General features: G+C 45.1%; 1 protein-coding gene across 5 annotated transcripts in view; it reads right to left on the reverse strand.

The window, feature by feature from the left end:
* The window catches only part of LOC117353431 (cytochrome P450 2D17-like), a 70785-nt gene that overhangs the window by 40211 nt on the left and 14209 nt on the right, over positions 1-16365 (reverse strand). For all 5 annotated transcript variants that reach the window (XR_004537937.1, XR_004537938.1, XM_033929350.1 and 2 more), the window contains exons 3-4: positions 11882-12034; positions 10179-10339 (exon numbers count right to left, since the gene is read on the reverse strand). Coding sequence is in view for 3 of the 5 variants with exons in the window: in XM_033929350.1 (XP_033785241.1) it covers positions 10179-10339; positions 11882-12034 (314 nt within the window). In the remaining 2 variants the exon portion in view is untranslated. The remainder of the gene's footprint in view (positions 1-10178; positions 10340-11881; positions 12035-16365) is intronic.

Below are 16365 nucleotides of genomic sequence, written 5' to 3' on the forward strand. Positions count from 1 at the left end.
AAAGAGGTGGGGTTGTGATGATGACGGAGGCACCAAGAGGAAAACCTGGTCCACTTCTGATGGTAACATTGGAGGGTGGCCGGTTTCCTGGAGGCGTCCAAAATGAGACGGACAGGCTGAGACAGATTTGCTGGAGAGGTCAGCCCGAGAGAAACCAAGCTGTCAGGTGGAGCGAAGACAGATTGGGATGCAGCAGAGACTGACGTTGTTGCGTAAGTAGAGTAGGAAACACAGGAAGAGGAATGGGATCTCTGACACTGAGCTGAAGCAGGAGAGGAAACCAGTGTTGTCGAGGCCACCGAGGAGCGATGAGGATCATGGTGGCCCTGTCCCTGCGGAGTTTGGATAAAGTCCGCAACATCAGAGGTAGTGGAGGAAAGGCATAGAGGAACCGATCCGTCCAGTCGAGTAGGAATGCATCCAGGGCCAGACGGTGAGGAGAGAAGAGTCTGGAGCAGAACTGGGGCAGCTGATGGTTGTGAGGAGCTGCGAATAGGTCCACCTGCGGAGTGCCCCAGCGAGCAAAGATGGAGTGGAGCGTGGGAGGATCCAAAGTCCACTCGTGAGGTTGAAGGATGCGGCTGAGATTGTCGGCTAGGGAGTTCTGTTCGCCCTGGATATAGACAGCCTTGAGGAAGAGACTGCGGGCCGTGGCCCAGGTCCAAATGCGGAGAGCCTCCTGACAAAGGAGGCGAGACCCGGTGCCGCCCTGCTTGTTTATGTAGTACATAGCGACTTGGTTGTCTGTGCATAGGAGAAGAACCTGAGGGCAGAGAAGGTGCTGGAAGGCCTTGAGAGCGTAGAACATGGCTCTCAGTTCTAGGAAATTGATGTGATGTAGACGCTCCTGCGGGGTCCAAAGACCCTGGGTGCGTAGATCTCCCAGGTGAGCTCCCCATGCATAAGGGGAGGCATCCGTGGTGATGATCATGGAATGAGGGGGCAGATGAAAAAGAAGGCCCCTGGAAAGATTTGAGGAGTTCAACCACCATTGCAGAGATCGCTGAAGAGACGATGTCACAGAGATGGGATGAGAAAGAAGATTCGAGGTCTGTGACCACTGGTTGGCCAGAGTCCATTGAGGTGTCCTGAGGTGGAGTCGTGCCAGGGGAAGCACATGCACCGTCGAGGCCATGTGGCCCAGGAGGACCATCATCTGCCTGGCGGAAATGGAGTGATGAAGGAGCACCTGACGACAAAGGTGGAGCAGAGTCCGTTGACGGTTGGAGGGGAGGAACGCCCTCATTAGTGTGGTGTCGAGAACTGCTCCAATGAACTGAAGTCGCTGTGAGGGAAGGAGATGTGACTTGGGGTAGTTGATCTCGAACCCCAGAAGATGGAGGAGAGAGATGGTATGATGAGTGGCTTGTAGCACAAGTGGAGACGTAGGTGCTTTCACTAACCAATCGTCCAAGTAGGGGAACACCTGGAGGTTGTGAGACCTGAGGAAGGCCGCCACCACAATGAGGCATTTGGTGAACACCCTGGGTGATGAAGCGAGGCCAAAAGGTAGCACTTTGTACTGATAATGGCGGTGGTGTACCTGGAATCGCAGGTAGCGACGTGAAGTTGGATGGATTGGGATGTGAGTGTAGACCTCTTTGAGGTCCAGAGAACATAGCCAGTCGTGTTGAGAGAGAAGAGGGTAAAGCGTGACCAGGGAGAGCATTCTGAATTTCTCCCTGACTAGACACTTGTTGAGGTCCCTGAGATCGAGAATGGGACGGAGGTCTCCTGTCTTCTTTGGAACTAGGAAGTAACGGGAGTAGAATCCCCGGCCTCTTTGTTCCGGAGGCACTTCTTCGATGGCATTGAGAAGAAGGAGGGATTGGACCTCCCTCAGGAGGAGGGGGGTTTGAGTTGAATGAGAAGCAGACTCTACGGGAGGATTGTCTGGAGGAAGAGTCTGGAAGTTGAGAGAGTAGCCGTGGCGGATGATGTTGAGGACCCACTGGTCCGATGTGATGACCTCCCAACGGCTGAGGAAGATGTGGAGCCTGCCTCCAATTGGCTGAGGAAGAGGCAATGAGGGTGGAAGACTGGCTAAGCCCTGGAGAGAGGAGTCAAAAGGGCTGAGATGGTTTGGCAGGAGGAAGAGGCTTGGCAGGTTGATTAGACTGGGCACGAGCCTGGGTGTGCTGGTGTTGGCGGGCCCGCCTAGGTTGCTGTGAAGGTGGATTGAGCGGCCTAGCGGAAAACCTGCGCTGATATGAGGTCTGTGGTCTGTAAGGGCGAGCAGGTGGAGCCTTTTTCTTAGGTTTTATGAGAGTGTCCCATCTGGTCTCATGGGCTGAGAGTTTCTGCGTGGTGGTATCCAGAGACTCTCCGAATAATTCATCCCCAAGACATGGGGCGTTGGCTAGTCGGTCTTGATGGTTGACATCCAAATCAGAGACCCTGAGCCAGGCCAGGCGGCGCATAGCCACAGCGATGGCAGATGCACGGGAGGTGAGCTCAAAAGAGTCATAGATAGAGCGCACCATAAATTTTCTTAGTTGGAGCAGGCTGGAGATATGCTGCTGGAATAGAGGAACTTTGTGTTCTGGCAGGTACTTCTGCATGGCGGAGAGTTGCATGACCAGATGTTTCAGGTAGAATGAGAAATGGAATGAGTAGTTATTAGCTCTGTTGGCAAGCATGGCATTCTGGTAAAGTCGCTTGCCAAACTTGTCCATTGTTTTGCCCTCTCTGCCAGGAGGGGTGGAAGCATAAACACTAGAGCCCTGAGTCTTTTTTAAAGTGGACTCCACCAGGAGAGACTCATGGGGCAGTTGGGGTTTATCAAATCCTGGGATTGGTATAACCCTATAGAGGCTGTCCAGTTTACGGGGGGCCCCAGGGACAGTCAGCGGGTTCTCCCAATTTTTATAAAAAGTTTCCCGCAGGATATCATGCACAGGCAACTTTAGGAACTCTTTGGGAGGTTGATCGAAATCCAATGCCTCCAGGAAAGCTTGTGACTTTTTAGAGTCAGATTCCAGAAGCAAAGATAAGGCCCCCGACAATTCCCTGAGGAATTTAGAAAAGGAAGATTGTTCAGGTTTAGATGTGGTATCGGGGGCCGAAGGCTCTTCGTCCGACGACGATGCATCCTCCTCGGTACCGGGAGGGGATTCTTCCCATAGGTCCGGGTCTCTGACATCGGTGTGTGCGTGTCGAGAGACCGGAGTGGAAGGCTCGGTATGGTGAGTTTTAGACAAAGACTTGCCTGAGCGTACCGAGACGGCACCGGGGGATGAAGACCTGTGTCTGTCTCGGTCCCGGGAAGAATGATGCCGGTCAGGGTCGCGGGAAGACCGGTGCCCTGTTCAGTCCCGAGGAGGATCGGTCGTCGTCAAGGCGATAGTCTCGGCATGGGTATGGAGATGCGACGCCGAGAGAATGGGCATGGAGGAGTCCATAGGTACCGATGGAGTGGATACCGGTTGGACGGTGCGGGGCTCGGGTCGGTCTGGTACCGAAAGCAGCGGTGCCAAGATAGAGGGTAAGAGCTGCTTAAGTTGCTGTTGGAGTTGTTCCTGCAACTTATCTTGGAGGATGGCCGCGATGCGGTCATCCAGGGGTGGCACCGGAACCACTTTTTTCTTCTTTGGTTCCATGGGTGCCGCTCTACGCTCCGGCGATGAGGAGGCCGATGACGAGGCACTCACCGATATCGGAGCGGAGCGTTTTTTGGGTCGGCGTGGAGCCGAAAGGACTGGTGTCGCCACCGAGGTGGGAGGGCGCTCAAGGGTGGAAGGCTTCTTAGCCGGCTTACCTGGCGCCGGTGGCGCCGATATCGTTTCAGGCGGTGTCGAAGTGGTCGGTGCCGATTTCGACGGTGCCGCAGGTGAAGAAGTCGAGTCCATAGTCGGGCTGGTGCCGAAAAGTAGATTTTGTTGGATTTGACGATTCTTCAGAGTGCGTTTCTTAAGAGTGGCACAGCGGGTGCAGGAGTCCGCCCGATGCTCCGGTCCCAAGCACTGTAAACACCAATTGTGTGGGTCAGTGAGGGAGATCGGGCGTGCACACCGCTGGCACTTCTTAAAACCGGGCTGCGGGGGCATGAATGGGAAGACGGCCTCCGCAAAATCAAACCCCGAGGCCTGGATCGTGACAACAGGCCCCGCCGGGGCAGGAACGAAAAATAAAGCAAAAAGAAATATATATATTTTTTTTTTTTTTAAACTGAAAGAAAAAAGCACCCGAAGGTGAATAAAACTAAAAAATAACGCGAGCGGGAAGGCAAAAAGAGGATTTCAACGGAGTTGAAAAATACACGTCTTCTTCGCTCCGCGGAAACGAAGAAACTGGGGACCACGCACTCCTCCGTCGGGCGGGAAGGCACTCGTGCACGCGCGGTGCGGCCAACTAGAACTTTCTAGTTAAAAAGGTCCGTACCGGGGCTCCGTCGGTGACGTCACCCATGCGTAAAGAATATGCTGCCTGCTTGTCCTGGGATAATAAGTGATACTGTGTGTCACGCCTTTTTCACTAGAACTGCTCTGCTTTCCCCGTAAATGTCCTTTTAATATACCAAGATCCCCTTTTGAACACCTGGGCCTAACAGCTTTTAGCTTTGTGGCCTAACAGCTTTTAGCTCTTAAGTTTCACATCCTTATTCTTGTGAAGCTTCGAGCAGCTGGCCATGCTAACATGGGTGAAGGATCCCTTTTTCACAAGAATTGTTTTTCTTTCCAGCGGTGCCTTCTGTTTGACCTTGCTCTTCTCAGAAAAGCAGAAGTGTGCCTTTCAGAGCTGACAGTTTTTAGTCAGAATGTGTCTTCAGCCATTATAATCTCTCAGCAGCCATTTTAGGTTTTAGCTGTGTTGGCCTGTTTCTGCTAAATTGGGGATTTTAGGGGGTCTTTCAGTGGTCTTTTCTTCACCTGTGCTTTCCTGCACAGGGCTTCTTCTCCCCTTCCTTCCTCAGGGGTCTGAGGTTTCAGTCCTTGTTATGGTCTGACTGGCAGCCCAAAGAAACAAACATTTGGAGCTTCTTTATATGTTTGTCTGAGGAAGAAATCGTCACCTATTTCTAGCTACTGTTTGAACTGAATCAGGCACAGCACCAGATTGAACTATGAGTACAGTCCATTATACTCTATGGGAAACATCAGGGGGGTCTCTTAATTGCAGTTTTGGAGATTCCTGGGGCCAGGATTGGGGTCCCCCAATTCCAAAATCCACTTCCCTGATTTTTATGTACTTTAATATAGCTTTCCTGGGCCGTTTTTTGGTGCTATAAAGCTACCTCTGTGACCTTCTTGGACATCCCGATTTGATTTATAAAGCCTATGCGTGTCTCAAAACTGCTTAATTTTGTATAAAATAATTTCAGATGGAGCCCCCAGACTGTTTTGCCCCTGATTAATTCCATATTAGCACTGGCTGGCTAGCTGAAGAGCACCCATGTGCAGCGGGGCAGGGCAGGGGAGTCTCAGATGGCTCATTTTTGAAACAAAAATCCATTTCAGAGCAAAACGCAGGTGCATAGACGCCTTGGGGCCCATGAGGAGACAAGAGTTCCTGCAGATGTCCTCTGGGCATACTATTCAGAGCATTACCCCTGATTTCACTGGTTTTATGTATGATTTCTATCGGGGTCACTCTGTACCATCTGGATTCCTGCCAGCTGGGGTGCAGGATAATTGCCCTCTCATAGCATAGGATCGCCTCTGAAGGTTCGCAAACAGAGGTTCAGTTAGAAACAGGCTGGAATGAATGGGGATCACAATCAATATTCCCTCAAAATTATTCTTTAATTTTGGAGGATTCAGGTTATCAGGCTTGGCTTACACTCAGAGTTTGTGGCCACTTTTCTCTCCTATGTGAAGGCTTGGCTGATTTTTAGAGTTCTTGTCCTAAGCAGAAAGATGAGCCCTTTAAGGCCCTGAGGGCAGTTGTCTTAGCATTTTCTTTTCCAGGACGGGCTTGAAAAGGGCCCAGAGGTCGATTCTGTTAAAGTACAGATAGCATGGAATGTTGCTACTCTTTGGGTTTTTGCCAGATACTAGTGACCTGGATTGGTCACCGTGAGGATGGGCTACTGGGCTAGTAAAGCTATTCTTATGTTCTTATGCCTCTCGTGCCTTACAGCTTTAGTGGAGTAAGTTTTTTTTAGCCTCTTCTCCTAATGTGATTCAGGTTTTGGAAGGGAATGTTATGGCTGCATTCTCCTATGCAACAGCCATTTCCGGCATGGTTCGACTGAATTACTAACTCTAAAACAGGAACTGAGAAAACTAGAAAGAATCTGGCAAAAAACAAACAAAGAGGAAGACAAAATACACTGGAAACAAAAAATGGAAAACTACAAAGATCTGATTAGAGAAAAACGAACAAAACACTACACACAAAAAATAGGGACACCCAAAACAAATAGCACAGAACTGTTCAAGTTGGTAAACAGACTAACAGACACTACCCAAATCCTGCTACAGGAAAATGAATGTATGCCCTCAGCAGAAAACCTTGCCACTTTTTTCAACAATAAAATCTTAGACGTAAGAGCGATCATACCTTCACCCTCACCCAACTTCGAATTCTAACTCGGACCCCACGAAAAAGAACCCAGAGTAGACATGCTCTGGAACCATTTTGAACCTCCAAACTGGCACCAGTTTCTAACCCTGTTCAATAAATATACCAAATCAAACTGCCTACTGGACATATGTCCTTCCAAGACCTTGAAAACAGCCGCACTAGATTTTAAAAAGGATCTTTTTAAGTGGATAACAACCACTCTCACGGAAGGAACATTTCACAAGGAAATGGGACATATACTGATCACACCCATCCCTAAAGATAAAAAAAACTTCACTAGCCCTGAAAACAAACTACAGACCCATAGCAAGCACCCCCTTATTTACCAAGCTACTTGAAGAATTGGTCAACTTGGAGCTAGTGAACTATCTAGACAAATTTAGCATACTCAATGAACACCAATCAGGATTCAGAAAAGGTTATAGCATTGAGACAGTCATAGCCTCAATCCTTAATCACCTATACGCTTATTCAGCAAAGGAAGAAGTGCTCTGATTTTACAACTGGACTTCAGCAGTGCTTTTGATCTTGTTGATCACGAAATAATGCTACACTGCCTAGATGCAATAGGACTTATGGGAAGAGTACCGAGCTGGATACAGGGTTTCCTAACAAAGAGATCATACCGTGTGGTTAGTGATTGGACATACTCAAACTCCTGGAAAAACTCCTCGGGAGTACCACAGGGTTCACCACTATCACCTACACTATTCAACATCTACATATCATCCTTAGGACACTTACTGCAAAAGCTAAACTTAATCTACTATATATATGCAGATGACATTTCCATTTTAATCCCAGTGAACAGCATAACAAACGAAACCTCAGAATGCATTTCTCATATTATGACCGAAATAGAACACTGGACAATCAACTTTAAACTGAAACTAAACACAGAAAAAACAAAAATCTTCCTTGCAAGCCCAACAGACAAAATTACCAAAACAATACTACATATAAAAGATCACGACTACCCGATTACTAAAACAATAACAATATTGGGAGTCACATTAGACACACATTTCACAATGGTTGAACACACGAATATAGTGGTAAAAAGTGTTTCCTGACTTTATGGAAATTAAAGACCATCAAAAAATATTTCGACCCATTATCATTTAGATTACTAGTGCAATCACTAGTGCTTTCTACACTGGACTATTGCAATATCGTTTATATGGGTATACCCAAAAAAACAGTGAGGAAACTTAGAATTGTTCAGAACACAGCGGTCCGCTTGATATTTGGATTGAAAAAAAGCGACCATGTCAGCCCCTACTACAGACTGCTACACTGGCTGCCAGTGGAGGCACGAATAATAATCAAATTCTCTTGCATATGTTTCAAGCTGGTTTGGGGACTAGCTCCTAACTACTTGCTATCTCACTTCGTACTATACAACCCTATAAGACAAACCAGAAACTGCAATCTATTTGTATACCCAAGCATTACTGGCTGTAAATACAAAACCTTTCTGGATAGAACTTTTATGTACCAAGCAAACAAACAACACTGGCTAGACAACTACATTAATGGAGCTAGACTGACCTACGACGCTTTTAGAAAAGTAATAAAAACTGCCTTATTCGACAGATATATCACCTAAACAGTAACTACACCAAACACTAAATCAAATTCTATTATTTCTAATATGTCCCCTCTGAAATTCTTAACAAACTGTATGTTATATTGTAATTCGCTACATTTTAAGATTCTGCATACTGTAATTTCACTGACTATCTTCATATTGTAACTCGCTGATTGTGCAGCTCTCTTCAATGTGAACCGCCTAGAAGTCGCACGATTATGGCGGTATAGAAGAATAAAGTTATTATTATAGAATAAAGTTATTATTGTTCTGCTGCCCCTCAGTAAGGCCCTGTACGAGCCCCTTGTTTGAGGCATCATTGAAGGATCTTACATTTAAGTCAGATTCCCTTGTGGCTTTCACTTCTGCGAGAAGAATCTCAGAGCTGCAGGCTCTGTCCTGCAGAGAGCCTTCTTTATGTGATACGGAGGCTGAGGTTTCACACACAATACCTTCCTTCATGACAAATATTTTTTCAGCCTTCCACAGAGAACAGGATGTCCAGCTACCCACATTCCATGCCACGGGTTCCTGCAGAAGGGACTACATTTTGGCATTTCTGGATGTTAGGAGTGTTCTTTTCTGTTTCCGCAAACTGACAAATAATTAATCTATCAGATTGTCTTTCTGCACTGATAAACTCTAGCCATCTGGGGAAGCCAACTTCTATGGCTTCCATTTCAAAATGGATTTGCATGGCTATATATATTTTTTTTTTTTAATGTAGATTAAGTATGGTAGGCAACCACTGATTCCTTTGACATCATACTATGTCTGTCCAAGTTAGATTGTAAGCTCTTCCCAGCAGGAACATCTATATGTGTCAAAATGTATAGCGCTGCATACGCCTTTCAGCACTATATATGTGATAAGTAGAGTGTAGTTTCTTCATGGGTGGAATCCCAAGCAATTCTGCCCGAGGAGATTTGTAGGGTAGCTACGTGGTCCACCCTCCATACTTTCACAAATGTTTTACAAACTGGATGTAGCAATACAACTGGACACTGCTTTTGGGTCCTCAGTGCTAGCAGTAGGCTCATTTGCCTTGCCCTAGACTCAGGGGATGTCCCACTGGTTCAAGATCCATATGCCTTTTGTACTAGAAGGGAAAATTAGGTTCTTGCTTCGATAATCTTCTTTCTAGTAGAAAGGCATGAGAGTCTTGAAGGCCTACCCTGTCAAGATTCCAATTAGCTGCTTAGTATTGAAAGAGGTATGCATTTCCAGATGCTTGAAGTTCTCCTGTCAAACAGGTCTAAAGAGTGTTTAGATTGCTCTCTCTACCAGAAAAACAAATGAGACACTGTGTGGACTAAAGTTAAAAGGGAATAGATTCCGTACAAACGTAGGGAAGTTCTTCTTCAACCAGAGAGCGGTAGAAATATGGAACGCTCTTCCAGAGGCTGTTATAGGGGAAAACACCCTCCAGGGATTCAAGAAAAGGTTGGATAAGTTCCTGCTGGAACAGAACATACACAGGTAAGGCTAGACTCAAATAGGGCCCTGGTCTTTGACCTAAGGGCCGCCGCATGAGCGGACTGCTGGGCACGATGGACCACTGGTCTGACCCAGCAGCAGCAAATCTTTTCTTCTTATGTTCTTATGACTATATAAGTGATAGTGCTGGTTGCACTCAAGTTGGTAACTTGTTTGAGTCTACCTTGTATGATGTTTTCCTTGTTATTGGTTTCTTTAATTGCATTCTTTCAAGAGCAGACCAGATTTGGATTTGTCGAGCTGTTCCCTGTGCCCCTCCTTTGTTATTTCTACTCTGATAGTGCTTTTTTTATGAGCTGAAGAGCTGCAGCACAGCCCAGAGATACAGGAGGTAGAGCCAAAAAAGGTTTGCATGATGCTTCTATGCAACTCGTGATTAGAGGTGAATAACCCACTGGTTCAAGACCTTACTACTAGAAAGAAGATTATCGAGCTAAGAACCTAATCTTCCCTTGTTTTGTTAACCAATCACATGGTTTCTTCATTGACCAAATAATTGACATTCTAATGAACAAATAGATTAACTGTATTTTATTGATGGATCACAATTATAATTCAATAGTACCTGGGGCAATAGTCCTTTTCCTAACTTCATGTTCTCATCCAGGAAATACAGAAGCTTCTGAAACTTCTTATCATCATACTCAAAGCGATCCCCGAACATCATGGAGGCTATTACATTGCTGGTCGCATTTTGCATTATGTAATGTGCATCAAAAGGCTGACCTAAAGATACATAACCCAAATGCACACAAAATATCATACTCTCAAAATCCACAAGTCATAACAAAATTAACTCTGGTTCTCAATGACCAGGTGAACGAGTTCTGTTCACTTCCATTCTCATTCAATTGTCATGAGCAACTAATATCACCAGGAAAAGATAATTAACCAAGGCTGGTTTTAAACTGGTGAAACTGGGCTCTCTTGGATTAATATGGTGGTTACACACTACTTGTTACACAACTGAAGTCTCAAACCAAGATTTAAGCTAAAAACTGCATACAAATTAATAATAAAATCGACATCAATTAACTAACAATTTGAACAGGAAATTCAAGACCTTCATTCTCCATCTAATCAGGGACACTATCTGTTGATGTGTTAAAATGGAAAAGGTACAGTCCTTTTAGATCAGTGTTTCTCAACTCGGTCCTGGACTACCCCCTCTCCAGTCAGGTTTTCAGGATATCCACAATGAATATGCATAAACTTGATTTGCATATACTGCCTCCATTACATGCAAATTCATGTCATGCATATTCATTGTGGATATCCTGAAAACCTGACTGGAGAGGGGGTACTCCAGGACTGAGTTGAGAAACACTGTTTTAGATTTTTTTTTTTTTTTTTTTAAATCAATGTTTTTATAGCACGGGTTTCTTGGTTGTGTATCTTTTCAGGTGGAATTAAATTCATATTTGTGCAGCTGAAGAGTCCTCAGTGTGAAAAAGGCACAATTCTAGTTTGGAGGATCTGAGGCAGGGGAAGGGTGAGAGTATACCATAAGGCAGAGTTGTCCAAAGTCTGTCTTCAAAGGCCACAATCCAGTCAGGTTTTCAGGATTTCCCCAATGAATTTGTATGAGATCTATTTGCATGCACTGCTTCCGTTGTATGCAAATAGATCTCATGCATATTCACTGAGAAAATCCTGAAACCCTGACCTGGCGAGGGCCGAGGTTGGACACCACTGCTTACAGTCTAAGCTTGTACCTTAAGCAAAGGAAGGTTAGGTGATTTGCCAAAGATCACAACAAGGTGTCACAGCTGGATTTGAACACTGGCTTTCCTGATTCTCAGGCTGTTGCTCGAACCATTATGCTGTTTCTCTATTCTGGTGCTAAGCTGATGATTTTTTTCGGAAATCTGGTTGATGTATGCTGAATTGGATTTTCATCAATCACTTTCTTGGACACAGAAAGGATTCATCTTTTACTCCTTCAGTTGTTCTATGGAGCTATCACTGGCCTGAGGAATGGAAAAATGTCTGCTCTGGGGTGCATTCACATCTACCTATCTGGCTGAGAATTGCTGCTACAAGAGTGACAGCTAACTTCCCTCTCTCCACAGGCTTGAGTGTACCTAGACTCAACCAAGCTTGACATAACGGGGAGCAGAGTCTGGATCTCCCAGCACTGCAGCACACAGAACTGTTTCTTGATCCACAAAGCCAGACTGTAGAGGTTGGTGTTTAAAGCACAAATCATGTAACCTTAGGGGTCTACATCCAAGTTTTCCAGAGAAAGTTAGGCATGTTTGAACTTACCTTCTTTAGACTCAAATACAGAGCATAAATATGCAGCTTCCTCAATCACTCTTTCTTCCAGAGACTTTTTCCCCAGTCCAAAGTTCCGTAAAGTAGAAATTGAGAACCTCCTCAGATCCCTCCATGCATGACCATATTTCATCATCACCACCCCTGTATAAATTAAACAAACAGAAAACACAACATGCAGGGGTGCTACAATATTTAGAAACTTTGTGTGCCAAGCAATGGCTTTAAAAGCCAGAGAAAAATATTTGCCTTAGAATTTAATTTTAGCTTTTCGATTTTTGAAATCTTTGTTTTGAGTTTCTTATTTTACTTGGTTTTGCTGATTTATCCTAGCAGTTTTTTTTTCTTTATTTCAATTTTTTATTATTCTCCTCTCCCTAACAAACTCTCCATCTCTTGATCCCCCAGTTCCCTTTTTTTTTTGTAGGTCTTTTTATTAGTTCAAGTCCACACTACAAATAAAAGGCAATGTACATCAAACACAAGAAGGAAAACATACACTATGTAAAACAAATTGCTTCTCAAATATGAGGCCCAAATAGGAACCTCTTATTTATAGAGAGAGATATATAAACCTCACCATCCTCCCAAATTCCCTCCCTCCTCCACTTAACTACACAATAAAACAAATGAGCAATAAATGTCCATAAACAAATAGAGAGACCTGGGGTGAGAGTGTCCAAAGATCTAAAGGCAAAGAAACAGTGTGACAAGGCGGTGGCTGTTGCCAGAAGGATGCTCAGCTGTATAGAGAGGCGTGACCAGTGGAAGAAAGAAAGTGTTGATGCCCCTGTACAGATTGTTGATGATGCTCCACTTGGAGTATTGGAGTATTGTGTTCAGTTTTGGCAAAGGACATAAGAAGACTTGAAAATGGTAGGAGGTTTGCACCAGAAGATGTATGAGGAAAGACTGGAAGCCCTGAATATACCCTAGAGGAAAGGAGGAACAGGGGAGATATGATTCAGACATTAAAATACTTGAAATGTATTAACATAGAACAAAATATTTTCCAGAGAAAGAAAAATGGTAAAACCAGATGGCATAATTTGAGGTTAATGGGTGGTAGACTCAAGAGTAATGTTATGAAATTCTTCTTTATGGAGAGGGTGGTTATGCAATGCACTCCTGATGGAGGTGGTGGCAGGGCTGGATTAAAGGGTAGGCCCAGTAGGCACGTGCCTTGGACCTGAAAATATCAGGGGGGGCCTAGGGCCATCGTTAGGGGGGAGCAAACAGGCAGGGGGCCTCCAACTGCCTGGTGAGGTCACCTTCCAAGTTTCCAAGTTTATTAAATGATTTGATTAATCGCCTACTCTACATTCAAGGCGATGTACAAGATAAAACAAATAATTATAAACATATGTAAAAAATTATATAAACAGGTAAAATATTATATAAATGGACAAGATTACAAAAAACAAACACAAAACCTTCCCTCCCTTCCACTCACTCATTGCCCTCTCACCTGCAAGCAAACTGAACCCATGACACTGGGCTCTAACACTGCACGTGCTGGCTTCCCATCTCCTCTGAAACAGGAATGACATAACTTCATGTTTGGGAGGAGAAGGGAAGCTGGCGCATGCAGTGTTAGAGCCCACAGCCTGGGCTCATTTCGCTTATGGGCGGTGGGCAAGAGGGAAGTGAGAGAGTGGAAGGGAGGGAAGCTGATTTCACCTCACCAGGCAGTCGGGGAGGGATGCTGCTGCACTCAATTGGGGAGAGAGAGGGAAGGAGGGAGAAGGAAGACCAGGGAAGGGAGAGAAGAAAAAAGAGAGATGTCAAGACCATGGAAGGGAGAGGAAGGAAAGGAGATACCAGACCATGGAGAGGGAGGGAAAGGAAGGAGATAGATGCCAGACCAGGGACAAGAAAGAAGGAAGGGAGAAAGGAAGGAGAGAAAATGCCAGATAATGGAAGGGGAGGGGGAGATAGAAGAGAAGGAGAGCAGAACGATGCCAGGATATGGGGGAGTGAAGAGAAACTAAAGAGATGCCAGACCAGAGGAAAAGGAAGGAGAGGAGATGCCAGAGCATGGGGGAGGGAGAGATAGAAGAGAAGGAAAGGAGAGAGATGTTAGGCCATGGGGTTGAGTGGGCAGAAAGGAAGAAAGAAGAGAGAGATGCCAGAGCATAGGGGAAGGTGTGGAGACAGAAAAATGGAGAGGGGGTGAAGCTGAAATGAATTATGTACAAATGAAAGAAGGGGCACAGGATAGACAGTTTATTGAAGGGACATAGAAAGAGGGAATATGCTACAAGGAAGAGAGAGAAAGGGCGGGCACTGGATGAAAAGGCCAAGAGAGAAGGTGAACAGTAGATTGAAGGGGTAGAGAGAGGGGGACAGATGCTAAATTGAAGTGTGGGGGAGGGGGACAGACATTGAATCGAAGGAGGGTGAGAGGGGAGCAGATGCTGGAAGGAAGTGGGGAAGAGAAAGAAAAAAGGGCACATGCTAGATTGGGGGAAGAGGATAGAGTTACTAGAAGGGGTGAGGGAAAGAGGTGGCAAGCTATAGGTAGACAAAATGAAAGAGGGAAACTGAGGACTGAATAGTAAGAAAGAATTTAGACAGATGCAGAAAATAAATTGAGAAGGAAGACCAGGGAAGAACAGGAGGAAGAGAGATGCCAGAGCAGGGGGGAAGGGGAGGAAACAGATACCAGATCTGAGGGGAGGAAAGGAGGAGAGAGAGAGATGCTAAAATCTGCTGGGAGGGAGGGAGAGATGGAAGGGAAGAAGACAGATAACACACTATGGGGGAGTGGAGAGAAGTAGGTGGATGCCACACCAATGGGGGAAGGGAGAGATGGAAGGGAGAGGCAGACAGTTTCTGGAAGAGGCATAGAAAGAGAGCAGATGCCATTTGGAAGAGCAGATAGAGGGCAGACAGTGGATGGAAGGAAGAGAATGATGAGAAGATGAGGAAAGCAGAAACCAGAAAACAAAGGAAGAAAAAAATTTCTATTTGTTTTATTTATTTATTGTTGCTTTAAGATGAAGTATTATTGTAGCTGTGTTGATAATCGTTTATTAATAGAAAATGGAAATAAGGTGATCCTGTTTATTGGACTAATTTTAATACATTTTTTTTTACTAATTCAGAGACCATAATTCCTTTCCTCAGGTCAGGACAGGGATGCAGTATAATTTACTGACCTGAAGAAAGAGGTTTTAACCTCTGAAAGCTAAGTGAGAAATGTATTAGTCCAATAAAATGACGGGCACTAAATTTTCTTGCCCCATGCCTCCTACCCATATGCAAAATATAAATTGGTGGACTTCCCAAACCCCTGTCAGCTGAAGATCTCTTCCTCTAGGAAGGAAGGGGGAATTTGTTCAGAGATGTTTGGAGGTTGCATAGAAGAAAAACTGTACGGGGCAGGCCAAGATGGTGGCATCGACCAGACGCTGAGATCGGGCTCTCTCTGCTTTGGGAGTATTAATTGCTAAAAAAAAATGCCCCATAAGAGGAAAGGGAGCATTAAAGCGCCAGCTTCCTCGATGCCGACGCCCCCAGTTCGTCAGCAGACGATTGAGCAGTTGTTATCTGGTATCTGCATCCTGCGAGGCGATGTAATTCTGGCAGTGGGAGAGAGTAGAGAAAGCTTTAGCCCACACGGAAATGAGATCTCACTTTCGCCTCCTTTCACCGAACCACCTCCCTGTCCAGCTGACTCTTCTGCTTTGGCAGTAAGAACGGAAAATGTTGCCGAAGTTGCACATGGAGCTCTTATGGGGGAAGCGCCCAGAGCAGATGAGCTTCTGCCGAAGGTGACAAACATTGGGGAGCTTATCCCCTCCGGTGAGGTGACGCTAGCAGCGATTTGGGGACTGCTACAGAAGATGGACTCTGAGGCAACGAAGACTTCCACAGAGGTACAAATGTTGGCTAGTAAGATGGATGATTTAACCAAGGCGCTGGAACATTCAAACAAAAATATTTTCACGGAAGTAAAATCAGAAGTGAAATCCCTTGTGGACTTTAAAAATGCTGCAATTAAAGACTCAGTGACTTTACATCATAAACTTGATAATATAGAAAACTTTAATCGAAGGCTGAATGTTAGGATTCTGAATTTCCCCAAAGTACCCAGGATATTAGCCTATGATATGTTTAAGAAATATTTAGTGGAAATCTTAAAGTATTCCCCGGACAATATTCCTCCTTTGAATAAAGTTTATTATTTGCCTTTCTCACCTAAAAACCGGGATACAATGGGGGTTGGAGAACAGACTCCACAATTGGATTTAAATAATATTTCAGCCATCTTAGAGGAATCTATTACAGATATGACACTTCTGGCTTCCTTTATTTTCCAACAGGACATTGACTCCTTTATGAAACTTTACTTTCGTGTCTCTAAAGAACTGTTCTATGGAAAAAAGATATGGGTGCTCCTGGATGTAACTAAGGTTACCCAGGAAAGGAGGAAACTTTTCCTAGCAATGCGACAGGATACTAGGGCCTTG

The sequence above is a fragment of the Geotrypetes seraphini genome, chromosome 2 (assembly GCF_902459505.1).
Source record: "Geotrypetes seraphini chromosome 2, aGeoSer1.1, whole genome shotgun sequence".
Lineage (NCBI taxonomy): Eukaryota > Metazoa > Chordata > Amphibia > Gymnophiona > Dermophiidae > Geotrypetes > Geotrypetes seraphini.